The sequence below is a fragment of the Hippopotamus amphibius genome, chromosome 9 (assembly GCF_030028045.1).
Source record: "Hippopotamus amphibius kiboko isolate mHipAmp2 chromosome 9, mHipAmp2.hap2, whole genome shotgun sequence".
Taxonomy (NCBI): Eukaryota; Metazoa; Chordata; class Mammalia; order Artiodactyla; family Hippopotamidae; genus Hippopotamus; species Hippopotamus amphibius.
The window spans coordinates 128191562-128208102 of record NC_080194.1 but is presented as its reverse complement, the minus strand read 5'-3'; the positions used below and the strand labels follow the sequence as shown (position 1 = coordinate 128208102).

The 16541-nt window shown below is 50.3% G+C and overlaps 1 protein-coding gene across 2 annotated transcripts; it reads left to right on the top strand.

Moving 5' to 3' along the window:
* Nucleotides 1–1886: 1886 nt before the first annotated feature.
* Nucleotides 1887–14903, top strand: TMEM114 (transmembrane protein 114). 2 transcript variants are annotated; one of them, XM_057695971.1, is made up of 4 exons: nucleotides 1887–2106; nucleotides 2430–2510; nucleotides 13321–13458; nucleotides 14671–14903. In XM_057695971.1, the coding sequence occupies exons 1-4, from the start codon at nucleotides 1887–1889 to the stop codon at nucleotides 14901–14903; spliced, it is 672 nt and encodes a 223-aa protein (XP_057551954.1). The 2 variants fall into 2 exon arrangements, with proteins under 2 accessions (XP_057551954.1, XP_057551955.1); XM_057695972.1 differs by lacking the exon at nucleotides 13321–13458.
* Nucleotides 14904–16541: the final 1638 nt, after the last annotated feature.

The following is a 16541-nucleotide window of genomic DNA, read 5'->3' as shown; positions in this document are numbered from 1 at the left end:
TGTTTAAGTCTTTAAGCTATTTTGAGTTTATTTTTATACATGGTGAGAGGATGTATTCTAACTTCATTGATTTACATGTGGCTGTCCAACCTTCCCAGCACCACTTGCTGAAGACACTGTCTTTTAGAAACCAAACTCTTCATCGTGACCCCAAGACATGCATGACCTGGCCCCGACCTGTCCTCCCCCCACCCCATCTCATTTCCCTCTACTTGCTCCTCTCTCACTGATTGCTCTTCTTGCAGTTTTTCTAAAATGTACCAAACCCTTTGTATAAGCCAGCCCCTAGGCATGAAATGCCTTTACATTCTTTCTGTCTCAGCATCCAGGTCACTTCCTGGATTCCAAATCCCAATAGACCTCCCCTCTGCTACTTTCTCTCATAACACCCTGTTCAAAGCAAGCTTTGTTGAATGATTCTCTCCCCAGTTCATCAACTTTTGGATGTTGGCACAAAGTTTCCTTAAGGATGTGTCACAGGAGCACCAAGATTTTGATCCTCGGCCACAAGGGCAGCCTCCATGGGCCTTTGGTAGCTGCAGCCCCTGAGGCTGGTCATCTCCAGCTTCTAGAAGCTGCTTCTATTTATCCCTGTGTGCCATACAAGTATGATTTGTTTCTCTGCATCCCTGGCTTTGAAAAAGCTGGGAAGCCTGTACCACACACTTCTGAAGGGCAGGGGCTGTGTTTGGATTGCTTATGGCTATATTTTTAATATAAACTATAGTGTCTGGCACATAGTAGGCACTCAAGAAGTCTTTCTTGAAATAATGAAAGGTTTTATGGTGGTGAAAAAAGGTGGTGGGATTAATAAGGGTGATGGTGGTGATAAAGAAGAGAATGGTGGTGGTGGTGATGGTGGTGATGGTGGTGGTGGTGACGATGGTGGTGGTGATGGTGGTGCTTGTGGCAGCAGTGATGGTGATGAAGACTTTGGTGGTAGAGATGATGGACTCAGAGGACCTGGCCCAATGCTTTAAAGAACTTAAAAATTTTTTTAAATTTTATATTGGAGTATAGTTGATTAACAATGTTGTGTTAGTTTCAGGTGTACAGCAAAGTGATTCAATTCTACATATACATGTATCTATTCTTTTTCAAATTCTTTTCCCATTTAGGTTATTACAGAATATTGAGCAGAGTTCCCTGTGCTATACAGTAGGTCCTTGTTGGTTATCTATTAAAGAACTTTTATAAAAAAAAATGGGTCTGTCTTTTTCCTCTGTAGCCGCCTAGAAAAATCAGCAGAAGGTGGATTTTGGAGGAGGATGGTTGAAGCTGGAGGCAGAGGCTATTGAAGATTACCTGCAAACCCAGCAGCCATTGCCTGTCCTTCTTACTCCCCCAGTTTGTGCGAAGGCCGCCCTCCCTCCCCCACATCACTCAGCCCTTCTCACTGTGCTGGGCGCCTGAGCGATGTGCTCAGAGGAGGGGGCGCACGGTCCGCTGCGCCTGGAGCGGTGGGAAGGGCGGCGGAGGGAAGACTCCCGGCGCCCCCAGCGGGAAGTGGGACGTTGAGTCGGCGGTGTGGCGAGAGGAGAACTGCTTTGGGAGGAAAGGCAGAGGCCGGGCAGAGTGGGGAAGAGCTGTGGGTTCGTGGAGAGTGAGGGAGAGGGTGCGGGGGAGAAGGGTCTAGGGGGAAAGTGAGGGGTGGAAGTGCGAGGGTGCTCTTGGGCTGGGAGTGTTGGCTGAGTTGGGGTTTCGGCTGGGATGGGGTCTGAGGGAGGAGCCGGTGCAGGTCCCAGGGCGCAGGTGAGGGGCTGAGGGGCGGAGCCAGGGTCGGAGGGAGGGATCGAGGTCCAGAGGCCGGGGTTCCGGCTCCCAGCTCGCGGGCGCGGGCGGCGGCTCTGGGATCTGCGGGCGGCGGGTGGGGCCCCGGCTCGGCGATGCGGGTGCATCTGTGCGCGCTGGCCGGCGCGGCGGCGCTGACCGGGGCGCTCAGCTTCGTGCTCCTGGCGGCCGCCATCGGCACGGACTTCTGGTACATCATTGACACCGAGCGGCTGGAGCGGAGCGGCCAGGGGGCGCGGGACCCGGCGGGCTCCGCCAACCGCAGCCAGCTGGAACCTCTGAGCTCGCACTCCGGCCTCTGGCGGACCTGCCGGGGTAAGGATGCACCCGGGGACCCGGGACGGTGGCTGCCTCCGCCCTCCCCCGCGAGGCGCCCGGCTCGTCCCGACCTGTTGCTTGGCGCGCACCCGTCCCCCAAGCCCAGGGGCGCGAAACGCGGTGTCTGGGGCCGGAGGGTAAGGTGGGCGGGGGACTGGGCTGCCATCGCCCTGCCGAGAGGTGCCCCGCTCAGCCCGCAGCCTCTCGAGCTCCGCGCCTGCCCTCCGGGGTGAGGCATCCAGGGCGGGCGTGGGGGCGAAGCCGCGGGCCGGGGTCCGAACCCCGGGGCCCCCGTCCACCGATTCCTCTGCTCCATCCAGTCCAGAGCCCGTGCGCGCCGCTGATGAACCCCTTCTGGCAGGAGAACGTGACCGTCAGCGACTCGAGCCGACAACTTCTCAGTAAGTCCGGGGAGGGTGGGATGGGGAAGTACCCGGCGCTGGACATCAGATTGGGAGCTTTTGTCCAAACAGCGAGGGGTGGGGGCAGCGGAGGAGGGGGCGGCCGGGACGGCCTCTGGCACAGGCGGGAGAGGAGAGTGGGGTTAGGAGCAGGAGGCAGAGGTCCACTTGTTCCACCCGTAATGTCGTGTGGTCGAGGATTCATTCGACAAACGTTGGCTACAGGCTTTCTGTGCGCCAGGCACCGCGCTGCTGCTTCTGAAGCCCCAGGGCAAGCGCTCGCGGGGCGCACAGACTAGCGGGCGAGACCGAGGGTAGAAGTGCGCAGTTACATTTCAGAGCGACAAGCAGCCCGAGGGAGGGTGGCTGGGAGCCCGAGGAGACACCTAAACCAGCCCGGGGAGCTGACTGGCACACCCCATGGTCAGCCTTCTCTGCATCCTTGCTGTTGAGAACAAGAGCTTGGCAGTAGCAGGGATGCAGTAAATATTTGTGAATGACTCAAGAGAGGCAACCAGGAAGCAGCCCCCTCTCTCCAGGGACCATGTGTCTGTTGTTCACGGCTGATTTCCCAGTGCCTGGCACGGTGCTTGGAAGTCAGTGAAGGCTCAAGGATAGGAGTCGAGAAAGCAAACAGGCTGAATAAACACTGGAGGAAGGAGGAAAATCAAAGTCATAGTTCTAGTTCAATTCACTGAGGCTCGCAGCCGGCCAGACGTGGAGCTGAACGCTTTCCATCTGTGTCCTCATTTAATCTCCACAGCCTTCCTATGAAGTTATTTGTCATCTCCATCTTCATCTTTACTTTTCTGAAGAGGGAACTGAGGCCCAGAGAGGTACCATAGAAAGGACATAATGAGGAAATGAGGACTGAATTCCATAGACCTTGAAAAGTATGGGCAGCTTTTGATAGACTGAGGCTTGGGGATGTGACTTGTAGAATAAAGACAAATCCCTAGCATGGCCCACAAGGGCTCCCAGGGTCCCTTTCCAACTCCACTCTCCCCTTTGCTCTTTCCTCTCTGGCCATGCTGGCCTTGGGCCAGTTCCTGGAATGTGCTGTTTCCTTCTGCCACAGGGACTTTGCACATGCCATTGCTGCCACTTGGAGTCTCCCTGTTTCCATCCTGCTAGGTTGACTTGATCAGCTCCTACTTATGCTGCAGGTTGTGTGGCATTTTTAGAGTTTAAGTCTGACTCCCTTATCAGACCCTGAGCTCCATGAGGGCAGGGACCACGTCTCTCTTGCCACTGCTGGGTTCCCTATATTTAGCACAGAACCTGGCATAGAGTAGTCCATGAGCCAAGGGATGCTGAGCAGGCGTGAGAGTGAATGCAAACTGGATTATTTAGAGGCAGAACTCAATCCACATTTGTTTTTTGTTTTTTATTAATTAATTAATTAATTAATTTAGCTGCATTGGGTCTTGGTTGCTGCACGGGCTTTCTGTAGTTGTGGCAAGTGGGGCCTACTCTTCGTTGAGGTGCTTGGGCTTCTCAATGCAGTGGCTTCTCTTGTGGAGCATGTGCTGTAGGCGCTCGGGCTTCAGTAGTTGCAGCACGTGGGCTCAGTAGTTGTGGCTCACAGGCTCTAGAATGCAGGCTCAGTAGTTGTGGCGCACAGGCTTAGTTGCTCTGAGGTATGTGGGATCTTCCTGGACCAGGGACCGAACCCCTGTCCCCTGCATTGGCAGGCGGATTCTTAACCACTGCACCACTAGGGAAGTCCCCAATCTGTTTTTGTTGAATGACTGAATGAGTACAGGAATGAACCAGATTGTTTCTCTAACCTCCAGTGGTATGCTGGAAAATATGTAACAATTGGCTCTCTGGGGGAGGGGAGAGTCTTGATTTGTGGCACTTGCCAATCTCTGTGGTATAAATATTCCCACTGTGGTCAATTTCATGCTGTCAGCATGACGTCACAGCTGGCGCTTCATATTCCTGAGAACTTAGCAGTGGACTCTCTGATATAATCGAGCTCCAGCACAGCACTGCATGAGCCCCATTGAAGGAGATGTCCCCTAGATGTTTGGAATATGAGGGGGGTGGAGGAAAGGAAGTGGTCTCACGAACTCTGTTCTCAGCCCCAAGCTGCACCAGAAGGAAATTTGGGTGTTCTCAGAGCATTTCAAGTATAATCAAGAATTCCTGTTTACCTGGTGTACCCCCCCCCCAAAAAAAAAAAATTAAAAAAAAAAAAAAAAGAATTCCTGTTCAGACACCAAGTGGGGAAAGTGGGGAGGGTTGGGGGGGGAATGAATTGGGAGATTGGGATACCAAATTGTACACTCTAAATATATGCAGTTTATTGTCTGTTAACTGTATCTCAATAAAAATTCTTAAAAAAAAAGATTTCCTGTTCAAAAACTCCTGTGTTAGTTAACAGGCTTTTCTGAATGTAGCACTGTGGTCCACAGAGAAGGCTAGAGAAGGTAGCAAGGAGATGCTGTATCAGCTACTACAGCCTTAAAACAAACTTGGTGTCTCTTTGGACTTTAAAATTCTTCCTATGCAGCTTATTTTATTTTTGTTTAACTAAATAAACAAGAGGGTTTTTCCATGGGGGGAAAAAGAATAATCAAGAATTCTTGCGGGATGGGCGTCAGTCCCAGCTCAGACCCTTACCAGGACCCTCTGTGATCCTTGGGTAGGTGTCTTAACCTCTCTGAGCCTCAGTGTCCACATCTATCAAAATGAGACATCAAAACCGTGAAGGGGTGTGGTCAGGATTCCACAAAGCTGCAGGAAAAAATTGACCTTACCTGGGACTTCCCTGGTGGTGCAGTGGTTAAGAATCTGCCTGTCAGTGCAGGGGACATGGGTTCGAGCCCTGGTCCAGGAATATCCCACATTCCGTGGATCAGCTAAGCCCTTGTGCCACAACTACTGAGCCTGAGTGCCACAATTACTGAAGCCTGTGCTCCACAACAAGAAAAGCCACCGCAATGAGAAGTCTGCACGCTGCAACGAAGAGTAGCACACTGCAACGAAGAGTAGCCCTCGCTCGGTGCAACTAGAGAAAGCCTGTGCACAGCAATGCAGACCCAATGCAGCCAAAAACAAATAAATTAATTAATTACCAAAAAAAAAACCTGACCTTACCTGGGATCTCACTTAGTGCCTGGTTGTTGTGGGGTCTCTCTGTTGCATGAAAGAATGATTAGACACAAAAGTGCTAGACACGTACTAAGTGCTCAGCAAACACTAGTCCTCTTTATCATTCCTTCCGGCCTTTTTTAGATGCAGTCACATCTACTGCCCTTTGCTGGGCTGGATGCTGGCATTCAGCCTACTTATCACATCGTATGTAAATTGGATAGCTAACCACAGGCAGCACTGGTCTGGCCCCTTTGTGAAACTTGATATTGCAACAACCCCGTGTGGTCCAGGGTTTTGAGAAACAGGCAAAACTCAAGTTCACAGTCTGTTCATGTGTCCACCTTCAGCCCTAGGTCTAACCCCTAGCTTCACCACCAACTAGGCATGTGGCCTTGGGCAAATTACCTTACCCCTCTGAGCCTCAGTTCCCTCAGGAGCAAAATGAAGGTAATTGTTATTTCTCCTCATGAGGATATTTTGAGGGTGAAATGGGAGAGTGTATTTAAAGAGCCTCACACAGTGTCTGGCCCCTGTAAGTGTGCCGTAAGTGTTAGCTGTTCTTACTACCACTGTGTCATCACAGAGGCGGGGCTGTCCCTTCAGATCTCGTGCTCACTGCAAATCACTCCTGGAGAGAGATTTTTCCCAGAATCTCTTTATCCCCAGAAAGAGTTTTGAATGTTGTCCAAGTTCTTTTATTATACAAAGACGTTTTGTTCCTTTTAGGGCCTGCTGCAGAGCCCATAGAGGAGAGAGGCCAGCTGACAACCAGCCTGTTCTGCAAGTCAGCCTCCTAGACAAATCCCCCTGGGGATGGGGGATTTGTATGGGGAAAACCATTGATTTTTCCTCCAAGAAAAATCCACGCAGGCTGCCTACTTCAGTATCCAATAAAAATCCACCTTTCTTGGATGTTTCATCTTCCTGATTAGCTCTGGGGATGTCATGGGTTTGGTTCCCTGGCTAGGGACTGGAATTATTTTTGGTGGGGTGGGGTGGGGCTCTTCAAATTCAGCACAGTTTAGAGAAAAGAGCCACAGTCTAGAACCAACCGGGCTAGCTGTATCAGCCAGGACTCAAATCATGCTAATTGAAACAAGAAAAGGAATTCCTGGTCCACAAAACTGAAAAAGCTCAAGCCTCCTGGGATCCACAGGGCTAAACTCAATTTCTTTCTTCTCCTCTCTGGGCTTTGCTTCTGTTTGGGTTCTGCTTTCAACTAAATCCTCTCCAGTCTCAGCAACCCAAGCAGAGGGAGCCTGTTGCCCAATCATTCCGCAAAACCGCCAGGTAGGTCTCTCATTGGACCAGATTGGATCACATGCCCAGGTCTGGGCCAATCAGTATGGTTGAGGGGAAGGGATGTGCTAATTGGGCCAGGCTGAGTCATGTGCCTCTCCCAGTAAGATGGGGGGTGGTGTCAGCCTCCTCATACAGAAGGTCCCCCCTTCTTACCAGTTGTGTGACTTCTGGCCAGTCACCTGCTTCCAGAAATGGGCTGTTTTATAAACAACAAGGTCCTACTGTATAGCACAGGGAAATATATTCAATATCCTAAGACAAACCATAATGGAAAAGAATATGAAAATATGTATATATACGTATAACGCAGTCACTTTGCTGTACAGCAATGATGAACAGAACGTTGTAATTCAACTATTCTTCAATAAAAAATAAAATAAATAAATGGGCTGTTTTGAGGTGAAATGAGATCATATAAGCAAAGCATCCAGCATAGGGGACCACCCAAAGCAGCAGGTCAGTTATTGTCTCCTCCTCCTGCTGTCAGTCATATTGCCTCCCTGAACCTCAGGCCTCTCATCTGTAAAATGGAGCTAATCATTACAAAGTCCTTTGTTTGCTCAGTGCCGCGGATAAAACATGATGAGACAGGTGGGATTGTTGCCACACTGAGCTTAGTGTGTAGTGCAGGAGACAGAGAATAAACACGTGGACCAGTGAGTAAATAAACATAAAATGGCTTCAAATAGTAGTAGTATACCTAAGGAAATAACACAGGGGCATGTAATAAAAGAAGGTAGGGACCACTTTCAGTGGAGCGGTTGCCGGGCAATACAAGTAACAGTCAGTGCTAACAGAACAAGTGCTGTGTGCCAGACCCTGTCCTGAGGTCTTTACATGTGCCAACCCATTTAATCTTCACAACAGCCCCAGGAGGCAGGTCCTGTTATGATCGTCCTCACTTTTCTTTTTTTTTTTAGGTTTATTTAATTAATTAATTATTTTTTGGGGGGTACACCAAGTTCAATCATCTGTTTTTATACACATATCCCTGTATTCCCTCCCTCCCTCAACTCCCCCCCGCTCCCCGTCCCAGTCCTCTAAGGCATCTTGCATCCTCGAGTTGAACTCCCTTTGTTATACAACAACTTCCCACTGGCTATTTTACAGTTGGTAGTATATATATGTCTGTGCTACTCTCTCGCTTCGTCTCATCTTCCCCTTCGCCCCCCGCCCCCTGCCCCCAGTCCTCACTTTTCAAATGAAGAAACCGAGGCACAGGGAGGTTAGGTAAGTTACTAAAGTTTGCACAGCAACTGGTTGATCTGGGATTCGAACCCACGCAGATTCTGTACTATTAGAATGGTGCTACACCGAGGGTAATTTCAGTATAACGTGAGTGTGCTAAGACTGGAGGCTGTCACAGCCCAGAGGAAAAGTCCTAGTCTGTTTTTTGGGTTCGGAGTCCTGCTATCCTTCACTGCCTACAGCAAGAGTGCAACACGTGAGAACTAAGGTTACCATGTAGTAATTAATAATACTAATAATGACAGGTCCTTTTTTCCATCAGGAGCAAATATGTAGCCAGGTGCAAGAGATCTTTTTTTTCTTTCTTTTTTTTCCAGGTACAGTAGAAGCAATATATTTTACAATTTTTTCTTCCAACGAGTGATGTAAATTCTCTCCCACCTCCAAGTAGCTTTCAAAATTTAACTCTTACATTTAAGATTCAGAATATTTGTCATACTCGCATTCTACCTAAAGTTACAAACACATAATCTTCATGTAAGTTATCTGAATGAAAAGTCTCATCCTGATCATGGGAAGAAACTTCGTATCTGTTAAAATCCGGTTCTGAATATAGCATAGCATATACAGCAACTCAAATGTGTAAGTGAATCTATTAATATTTATTCAATATTTTAACAAATTAAAATGTACCCAATTTTACCCTTTATATTTCATTTTTCCATATATTTCAGTGAGCCTTCCCTACCTTTTTAGGTAAGAAAGTAATCATTTAAGGATAATTGGACATCTAAAGAGCTTTGGTAAACTGAACTATAGTACAGTAGTAAAGAGATCTTTTCTACTCAGAAGTGCTATGTTGTAAAAGAAAAGCACACCCAGAAAAAAGCCAAGATGTTCACGCCAAGGATAACTGGTGTGACCTATTATCGCACTGTTCAAGGAGCAGCTCGATGGGAAAAGCAGCCTTCCAGGATGCTTGTGAGGTCAGGAAGCTCCCGGGGTGGTAAGTGAAGGAATAGTCCTTCTCTAAAAGACAGCGGAGAGGTAAGCTCCTCCAGTAATATCAGAAGCTCTGGCAAGAAAAGAAAGTCTCAGGAACCATTTCCCAAAGGGGAAAATGTCACTATCTTTATTTTGAAAACTTGTCAATATGACTTGGAGACTCCAAGAAATGCTCAGAGACATTCAGTCCTATTATGCCTGGTAGGGAAGTGGATTTTTTAAATTTTTGTAAATTTTCGCGTCTGTTGTCACCAGACCATAGCTTCCTTGAGGACGAGGGCTGCATCTTAGTTTTCTTCCTGCTCTCCAACATTGTTAGTATTATTAGTTCTAGATGGGAATCTTAGCCCTCACGTGTTGAGCTCCTACTGTAAACACTGTCGTGGACTGAAAGGTATCACCCCCTAGAAGATGTGTCCACGTCCTGACTCCCGGTACCTGTGAATGGGACCTCATTTGGGAAAAGCATCTTTGCAGATGTAATTGAATTAAGGCTCTTGAGATGGCTGTGGATTAACCTAAATCCTATGACAAGTGTCCTCGTAAGAAAAGGAGAATCACAGAGGAGAGAAAAGAAGGTCATGAGAAGATGGAGGTGGATGGAGGGATGGCCAGCCAAGGAATGCCAAGCATTGCTGGCAACTGCCAGAAGCTGGAAGAGGCCAGGAAGCGTTCTCCCCTGGAGCCTCTGGAGGCAGCTTGGTCCTGCTGCCCCCTTGATTTGGGACTTAGGGCCTCCAGAACTGTGAGAGAATACATGCCTCCTGCTATGAAGACCCCTAGTTTGTAGTAATTTATTATGTCAGCTCTGGGAAATGAAAACAACCATCTCATCTAAAGAAGTGCCTCCCACTCACCTCCCATCCCGTGTTTCTGCGTCATCACACTCCTGTCTTTTGTGACACTCAGTCTGTAATTGTCCCCTCTGTTTCTTGCTAGTCTGTGTCCTGTACTGGACTGTGATGCCCATGAGGGCAGAGACCTTGTGCCCTGTAACATCTCCAGGCTCTACGGGGCCCATAGACATCTGTTTCTGAATGAGATGTGGCTGGAGGTGGGGACATTTCCAAGTAGAACAGAGCTCAGAATCAATATATATGTTCCCCACACAGCAGCCCTGAAAATCAAAAAATAACAAAAGACCAAGGAACACACCAAAAAAAAAAAAAAATACTAAACCAAATTTCAGCAGGAGATCTTATAACTCTCCCAGGGGGAGCCCTGTTCTTGCCCAGACATTTAATTGAACATGTATGCGAACTCAGCCAGCAGCATCTCAGCTGGCAGCCTGTCTGGGGACCTCACACATGGGGCTGCCAGGCCAAACCAACTCCGGGAAACCTCATTAATTTCTAAATGAGAAATGATTTCATTTTCTCAGCTGTCGTCTGGAGGCCATGCCATGCAGGGGACAGAGCTTACAGAACCAGGTTTTCACACCAGCTGTTGTGCTTCCTTGTCCAAGGTTTTTCCTTAAGAAAGAAAAGGAAGGAAGCAAGGGAGGGAGGGAGGGAAGACTACAGGTCCCACCGCCTGGAATCACATTGTATCACGTGACGTCCCCGGGAAGGAGATCAGCCTTGTTTCCTTGACTCACCAAGGCTGGTGGCATTTAGGGGCTTGAAGACAAAGTGATTTGATCACAGTGGAAGTCAGACTGAAAGATTGCCGTCATCATCTTTATTGTTGGCAGGGTTATGGTTTATTTAATACTTGCTCTATGGAACTGTCCTTTTTCTCCACACACATTGTTCTTATGATAATCCTGTGGGCTGCATATTATGACCTTCATTTCATAGATGTGAAAATGGGGGTTCTGGAAATTAAGTGACTCACAAAGGACATGCAGTTGGGGGACAGAGGAGAGCGGAGGCGGTGGATGCTGGTGGCACTTTCTGAGTGGTTCTTTCTCTGGCCTCCCCCTCCTCTCTCCTGCTCATCCCCCCGCCTGTCACTCTTCTCCGGCAGAAGATGCTTCCAGTGGCTGGGAAGGATGTGAACTCCTGCACCCTCGCTGGCTTTGCTCCCAGCTGAGCGCTGGAACCCGGCAGGCGCTGGATACACACTTGTTGACTGACTATCACCTCCGTCCTCTGGTGGAGCCACAGTCTTTCACGTCTTCGCTGCAGCTCAGCCCCTGTGAAAAGATTTTCTCAAACAACACCCTGGCTGGGCTGGGCCCCACTCTGAGTCTGCTCTCTGTTCCGACCTCCATAATGATGGTGCCATATTGACCCCCACCCAGATGTCCCGCCAAGCTCTGCTCTACTGTAAATCACTGCCTCTGGCATCTCTGCTTGGAGTCCAGTGGGCATCTCACCCTTGACAAGTCCTGGTATCTGCCCCAGCCCACTCCGCCTCCCCCAGCTTCCCCATCTTGGCTGATGGCAACTCATCTGTCCAGTGGCTCAGGCCCCAAATCTCAGTGTCACCTCGTCCCTCTCTTTTTCTCACACCCTCATCAAAGGGGTTGCTTGTTTTATGTTCAAAATATACCTGAGACCTGACCACTTCTCACCACCCCACTGCTTCTATCTGGGCCCAGGGTTATTGCAGTAGGCCCCTGCAATGGTCTTTCTGTGTCCAGCTTGGTCCTTGTACTTGTTTTCTCTGACTGCCGAGAAATTACCACAAGCTTGTGGCTTAAAACAACAGGAATTTATTGTCTTAAGTTTTGAAAGTCAGAAGTCCCAAATCAAGGTGTCAGCCGGGTTGGTCCTTGTGGAGGTTCTGGGGAAGAATCCGTTCCACCCCTCACTCTCGGCTGCTGGAGGCTGCTGTCCATCCTGGGCGGTGCTTGGCTTGTAGATGCATCACTCTGATCTTCGTCTCAGTCTTCACCTCATCTTCTCCTCTGTGTTTTCTCCCCTTTCTTTTCTAAGGTCATTGGATGTAGGGCCCACTCTCACCTGGGATTATCTCATCTGGAGGCCCCGGCCTTCGTTACATCAGCAACGACTCTTGTCCCTAACGAGATCACATTCACAGGTTCCTGCTGGCCATGAACTTGGGAGCCGCCTTTCAGCCCACTACACCCTCTGCTGTCCACTCTCAATATAGCAGCCAGAGCGACCTTTAGAAACTGAAGTTACATTCTGTGTTTCTTCCGCCCCAAGCAGTCTGGTGGCCTCCATCTCGTGCAGAGAGAAGATAAAAATCTTCCCGATGGCCCAGGAGCCTCACGTGAGCGGCTGTTAACTCTGCCTTCCTTCCCCACACCCTCCCCCTCCCTCCCCTCTGCCCTCGCGGGCTCTCGCTCCTCAGCCCCACCAGGCACACGCCTTCCCATCTCAGACTCCGCCTCTGCTCCTCTCTGCGGCCCCTCCCTTCTTACCCTTCCTTCTGCGCTACAGCCTCCCTCACTGTCAGGTCTTTGCTCTGATGTCACTTTCTCAGTGGAGCCACTGCTCCTGCCTTGCTTCTGCTTTATTGTCACCACCTCTCAACGTTGTCACTTATTTGTTCCCTGCTTGACTCCACACAGCCTCATGAGGGCAGGAGTCTTGGTGGATTTATTGCAGAATCCTCTGTGCTGGGGACAGTGCCTGGCAGAAAGCACATACTCGATACACGTGTGCTGAGTGACTAGGTGAATGAAGAAGAAAAATACTTGCCCTGCAGGGTGCCTGAGAATTACTTGAGATGATACTTATACAGCACAAAGTCTAGCATAGCTGAGCCTCGATAACTATTGCTATTAAAAATATTATATCATTATTATTTTTAATTAATTAATTACTTACTTTTATTTTTGGCTGCATTGGGTCTTCGCTGCTGTGCCCAGGCTTTCTCTAGTTGCAGTGAGCGGGGGCTACTGTTTGTTGCTGTGTGCTGTCTTCTCATTGCGGTGGCTTTTCTTGTGGAGCACAGGCTCTAAGCGTGCGGGCTTCCGTAGGTGCGGCATGTGGGGTCAGTAGTTGTGGCTCGCGGACTCTAGAGTGCAGACTCAGTAGTTGTGGCACATGGGCTTAGCTGCTCCGCGGCATGTAGGATCTTCCCGGACCAGGGCTCGAACCCGTGTCCCCTGCATTGGCAAGCGGATTCTTAACCACTGCGCCACCAGGGAAGCCCTATGATCATTATTATTAGCACCTGTAGTATTGATTCCCCCCACTCCCAGCATTTGGGCGCTGGCCCACAGGAGGTGCTCCGTGAATGTTTGTTGATTGACTGAAGGATATTAGTAACCAGCTGTCCTCCTGTCTCCCCTAAGCCATGCATGGGACGTTTGTGATTCTGCTGCCGCTCAGCCTGATCCTGATGGTGTTTGGGGGGATGACGGGGTTTCTGAGCTTCCTCCTGCGAGCCCCCCTCCTCCTCCTGCTCACGGGGACCCTCTTTCTCTTTGGAGGTAGGTGCCCACCCTGCACCGGACCTGGGTTCCGGGACGGGCTGTGCAGGACCCCCCAGAAGGAAATAGGGTGGGGGTCCCATCGCCTCTGGGGCTTGGTTTCCCCCTCCTGTGATCTCCTAGCTGGAAGGGATGAGCGGTTTCCAGCCCAGGGTCCCTGGGTCTGTGGTCCCAGGAGAGAAGCAGGGGGGCGAGAGCAGATGCCGAGAATCGTTCCTGCTGTTTCACCAAAGAAGTCGTGTACTGAGAGCCGCAGTGTTAGGGAGGCAGGGGACACACTCGCTCTTGCTCACCTGCCACCCTGACAGGTGTTGCTTTGATTGATTAAAATCAGGCAAGATGGGCTGGGTTTCAAAGGTGGGATCCAGCATACGGCTGGTTGTTTTACGGCCTCCCTACTTCCGGTGTGTTTGAAATGGTCCTTCAGAAAGAACAAGAACAGTGATGACATACACACTCGGAATCCACGTGAGGAAAAAATAAAAGTAATGCCTGGAGGTGAGAATACTGTGAGGCTCTGATGCCCTCCACCCACCTGCTATTATTATTAATATTGGCATTAACAGTTTGCCCAGTGACTCATTCTCCAAACAGCGCCTCCCAGGAGAAATCTTCTGATGGAGAAATTGTCTACTTTGCCACAAACCAGGCACTGAGCACTTGGCCTGTGGCAGGTGCCAACACGGAGCCGAGATGTTCATTTAAATTAACATAAGTTTAAGACTCTGGTTTCTCTTCAGATCGTATACATCTTTCGCCTTTTAAATTAACATAAGTTTAAACAGCCACGTGGGGCCGGTGGCTATGGGACTGGATAGCACATTTGAATCACGTATGGATGGAGACCCGCTGTGTGCAGGCTGCTGTCCTGGGTGTTGGGGAATCCAGGGTGGACCCTCTGAAACTCACATTGGGGCAGACAGGCATTAGTTAAGTTGTTTCCCAAACAAATGCAAAACTGCCATTCTGACCTGGGCCATGATGGAGGACCGTGTGGTGCTGTGAAACCCCATGGGTGGTTTGACCGGCTCAGCGGGGTCCAGGAATTGGTAGGAGAAGAGATTTGCGGGGTTGCCGGTGGCAGGAGGGGAGGGGGAGGCAGGAGGGAGCACTGGGCAGAGGGACCAGCAGTGGGAAGGAGGGGCAGTGCCTGGGCAGGGGTAAGGGGGTGGGGGTGGGGATCTGACCTGCTCTCCTTTGCCCCCCCTGCAGCCTTGGTGACCCTCGCTGGCATCAGTGTCTACATCGCGTATTCGGCCGTCGCCTTCCGGGAGGCGCTGTGTCTCCTGGAGGAGAAGGCCCTCCTGGACCAGGTGGACATCCGTTTCGGCTGGTCCCTAGCCCTGGGCTGGATCAGCTTCATCGCCGAGCTGCTCACCGGGGTGGCCTTCCTGGCAGCAGCACGCGTGCTCAGCCTGAGACGGAGGCAGGACCAGGCCATCTGAGCCCAGAAGCCTGATTGCGGTAGAAGGGAGGGGCTTCGCCTGGGGCCCTCATGGACCCATCTCAGTGGGCTATGGTTTTCTCTTCCTCAAAGGCCACCACCTGAGAGCTGCTGTGGACTGAGCTCCAGGCCTGGCTGTCATCTCAGTGCTGCCTGATGTGGTGTGTGCTGTGTCCAGGTGTGTGTGTCGTGTGGGCTGGAGGAGGCGGAGAGAACCCGTGAAAACACAGAAGCACCCCTTTCATCATATACAGAACTCACCGATTGCAACCTCTGTGCACCTCCTCTGGCTTCACTTCATCCTCACTCCTGCCCTTTGGATAACAAGTCTCCTTTGTTAAGGAAATGGAGGACCAGAGAGGTTAGGTAAATTGCAAAAACACACAGCAAGTGAGAGGCATATTCTCCTTTAGCACAGCTTTTCTGAGCAGGTTCGGGCCAGCTGGCTACTCCTGTGTGTAGAGGATGCTGCATCTCAGGCACTGGGCTTCATGCCTCCCGCGATCTGGAATGAGGCAAGAGGCCCCATGGGAAATGGAGGGAAGACAGCAGAGATCTGGGCTTCTCAACAACCAGGCGGTGGATGTGTCCTCCCTGACCCCAGCCAGGCTCATGCTCACCTGGTCTAGAGTCCTGAGCTTTGAGCAGAGAAGGCTGTTTGGTGTGATGATTCTTCGTGACCAGCGACTCGCTTTTGAAACATAACACAAAGTCATCCCAGAAACGAACGCCCTTCTTGGACGTTCAGGCGGTCTGTGGTCCCGTGCATATGTCACTTCACAGATGCCAGGAGGTCTCCACGGGAGAAGAAGGACCAGCAAGCCCACAATTAGCAGGAAGAACAATAAGCAAGATGCCCAAGAAGGTGTCCAAGAAGGACTCATTGGCAAGCTCCCCGTGGAAGGGAGACTTATCCGCACTCATGGTTCGTGGGGAAGAATGGTCCTCCAGACACAACGAGGATGTCGGCTTTGCCCTCAGCCTTCATTCCATGCGCCAGAGTGAGCTCAGGACACCCCAAGTCTGTGATAGAAATAGTTTCCACATCAAAGTGTTGACGGAGCCCAGTTCCCGGGTGTAACATCCAAGGCCGATGAGATTCAAACACATTGGGAAACACATAACCAGTGTCATCTGCGAAGTCCTCTGACACCCCCTGAATAAGGCCCACACACGGGGATCTCAACCCTAACCGCCCATTGCAGTCACCCCGGGAATTTAAAAAAATGCCCAGGTGCGACCTCAGGCCAGGAAATCACAGTATCTGGGGGTGGGGGTCCAAGCACCCTTAGCTTCCAAAAGTGCTTTTTCCCCAAAGTACAGCCCAAGTTGAGATAAGCACCGGGCTGGCTTAGAACCCAGACACAGATGCTCCTGTGTGTGACTTTACAGCCACAGGTGCGATTTCCTGTGCTGATGGTCTCAGCTCTATAAGATGCTGCAATTGGAAACAAACAAACAAACAGCTTAAGAAGGCGCGTGGCCTGGCATTTGATTCATACCAGTGTGTCTCAAATGCATGGAGATCTTATGAAGACGCAGCCTCTGATTCAGTAGGTTGGGGGCGGGGCCTACAATTCTGCATCTATAACAAGCTTTGATTGGGAGGATTTATACAGTGTAAACACACACACACGCA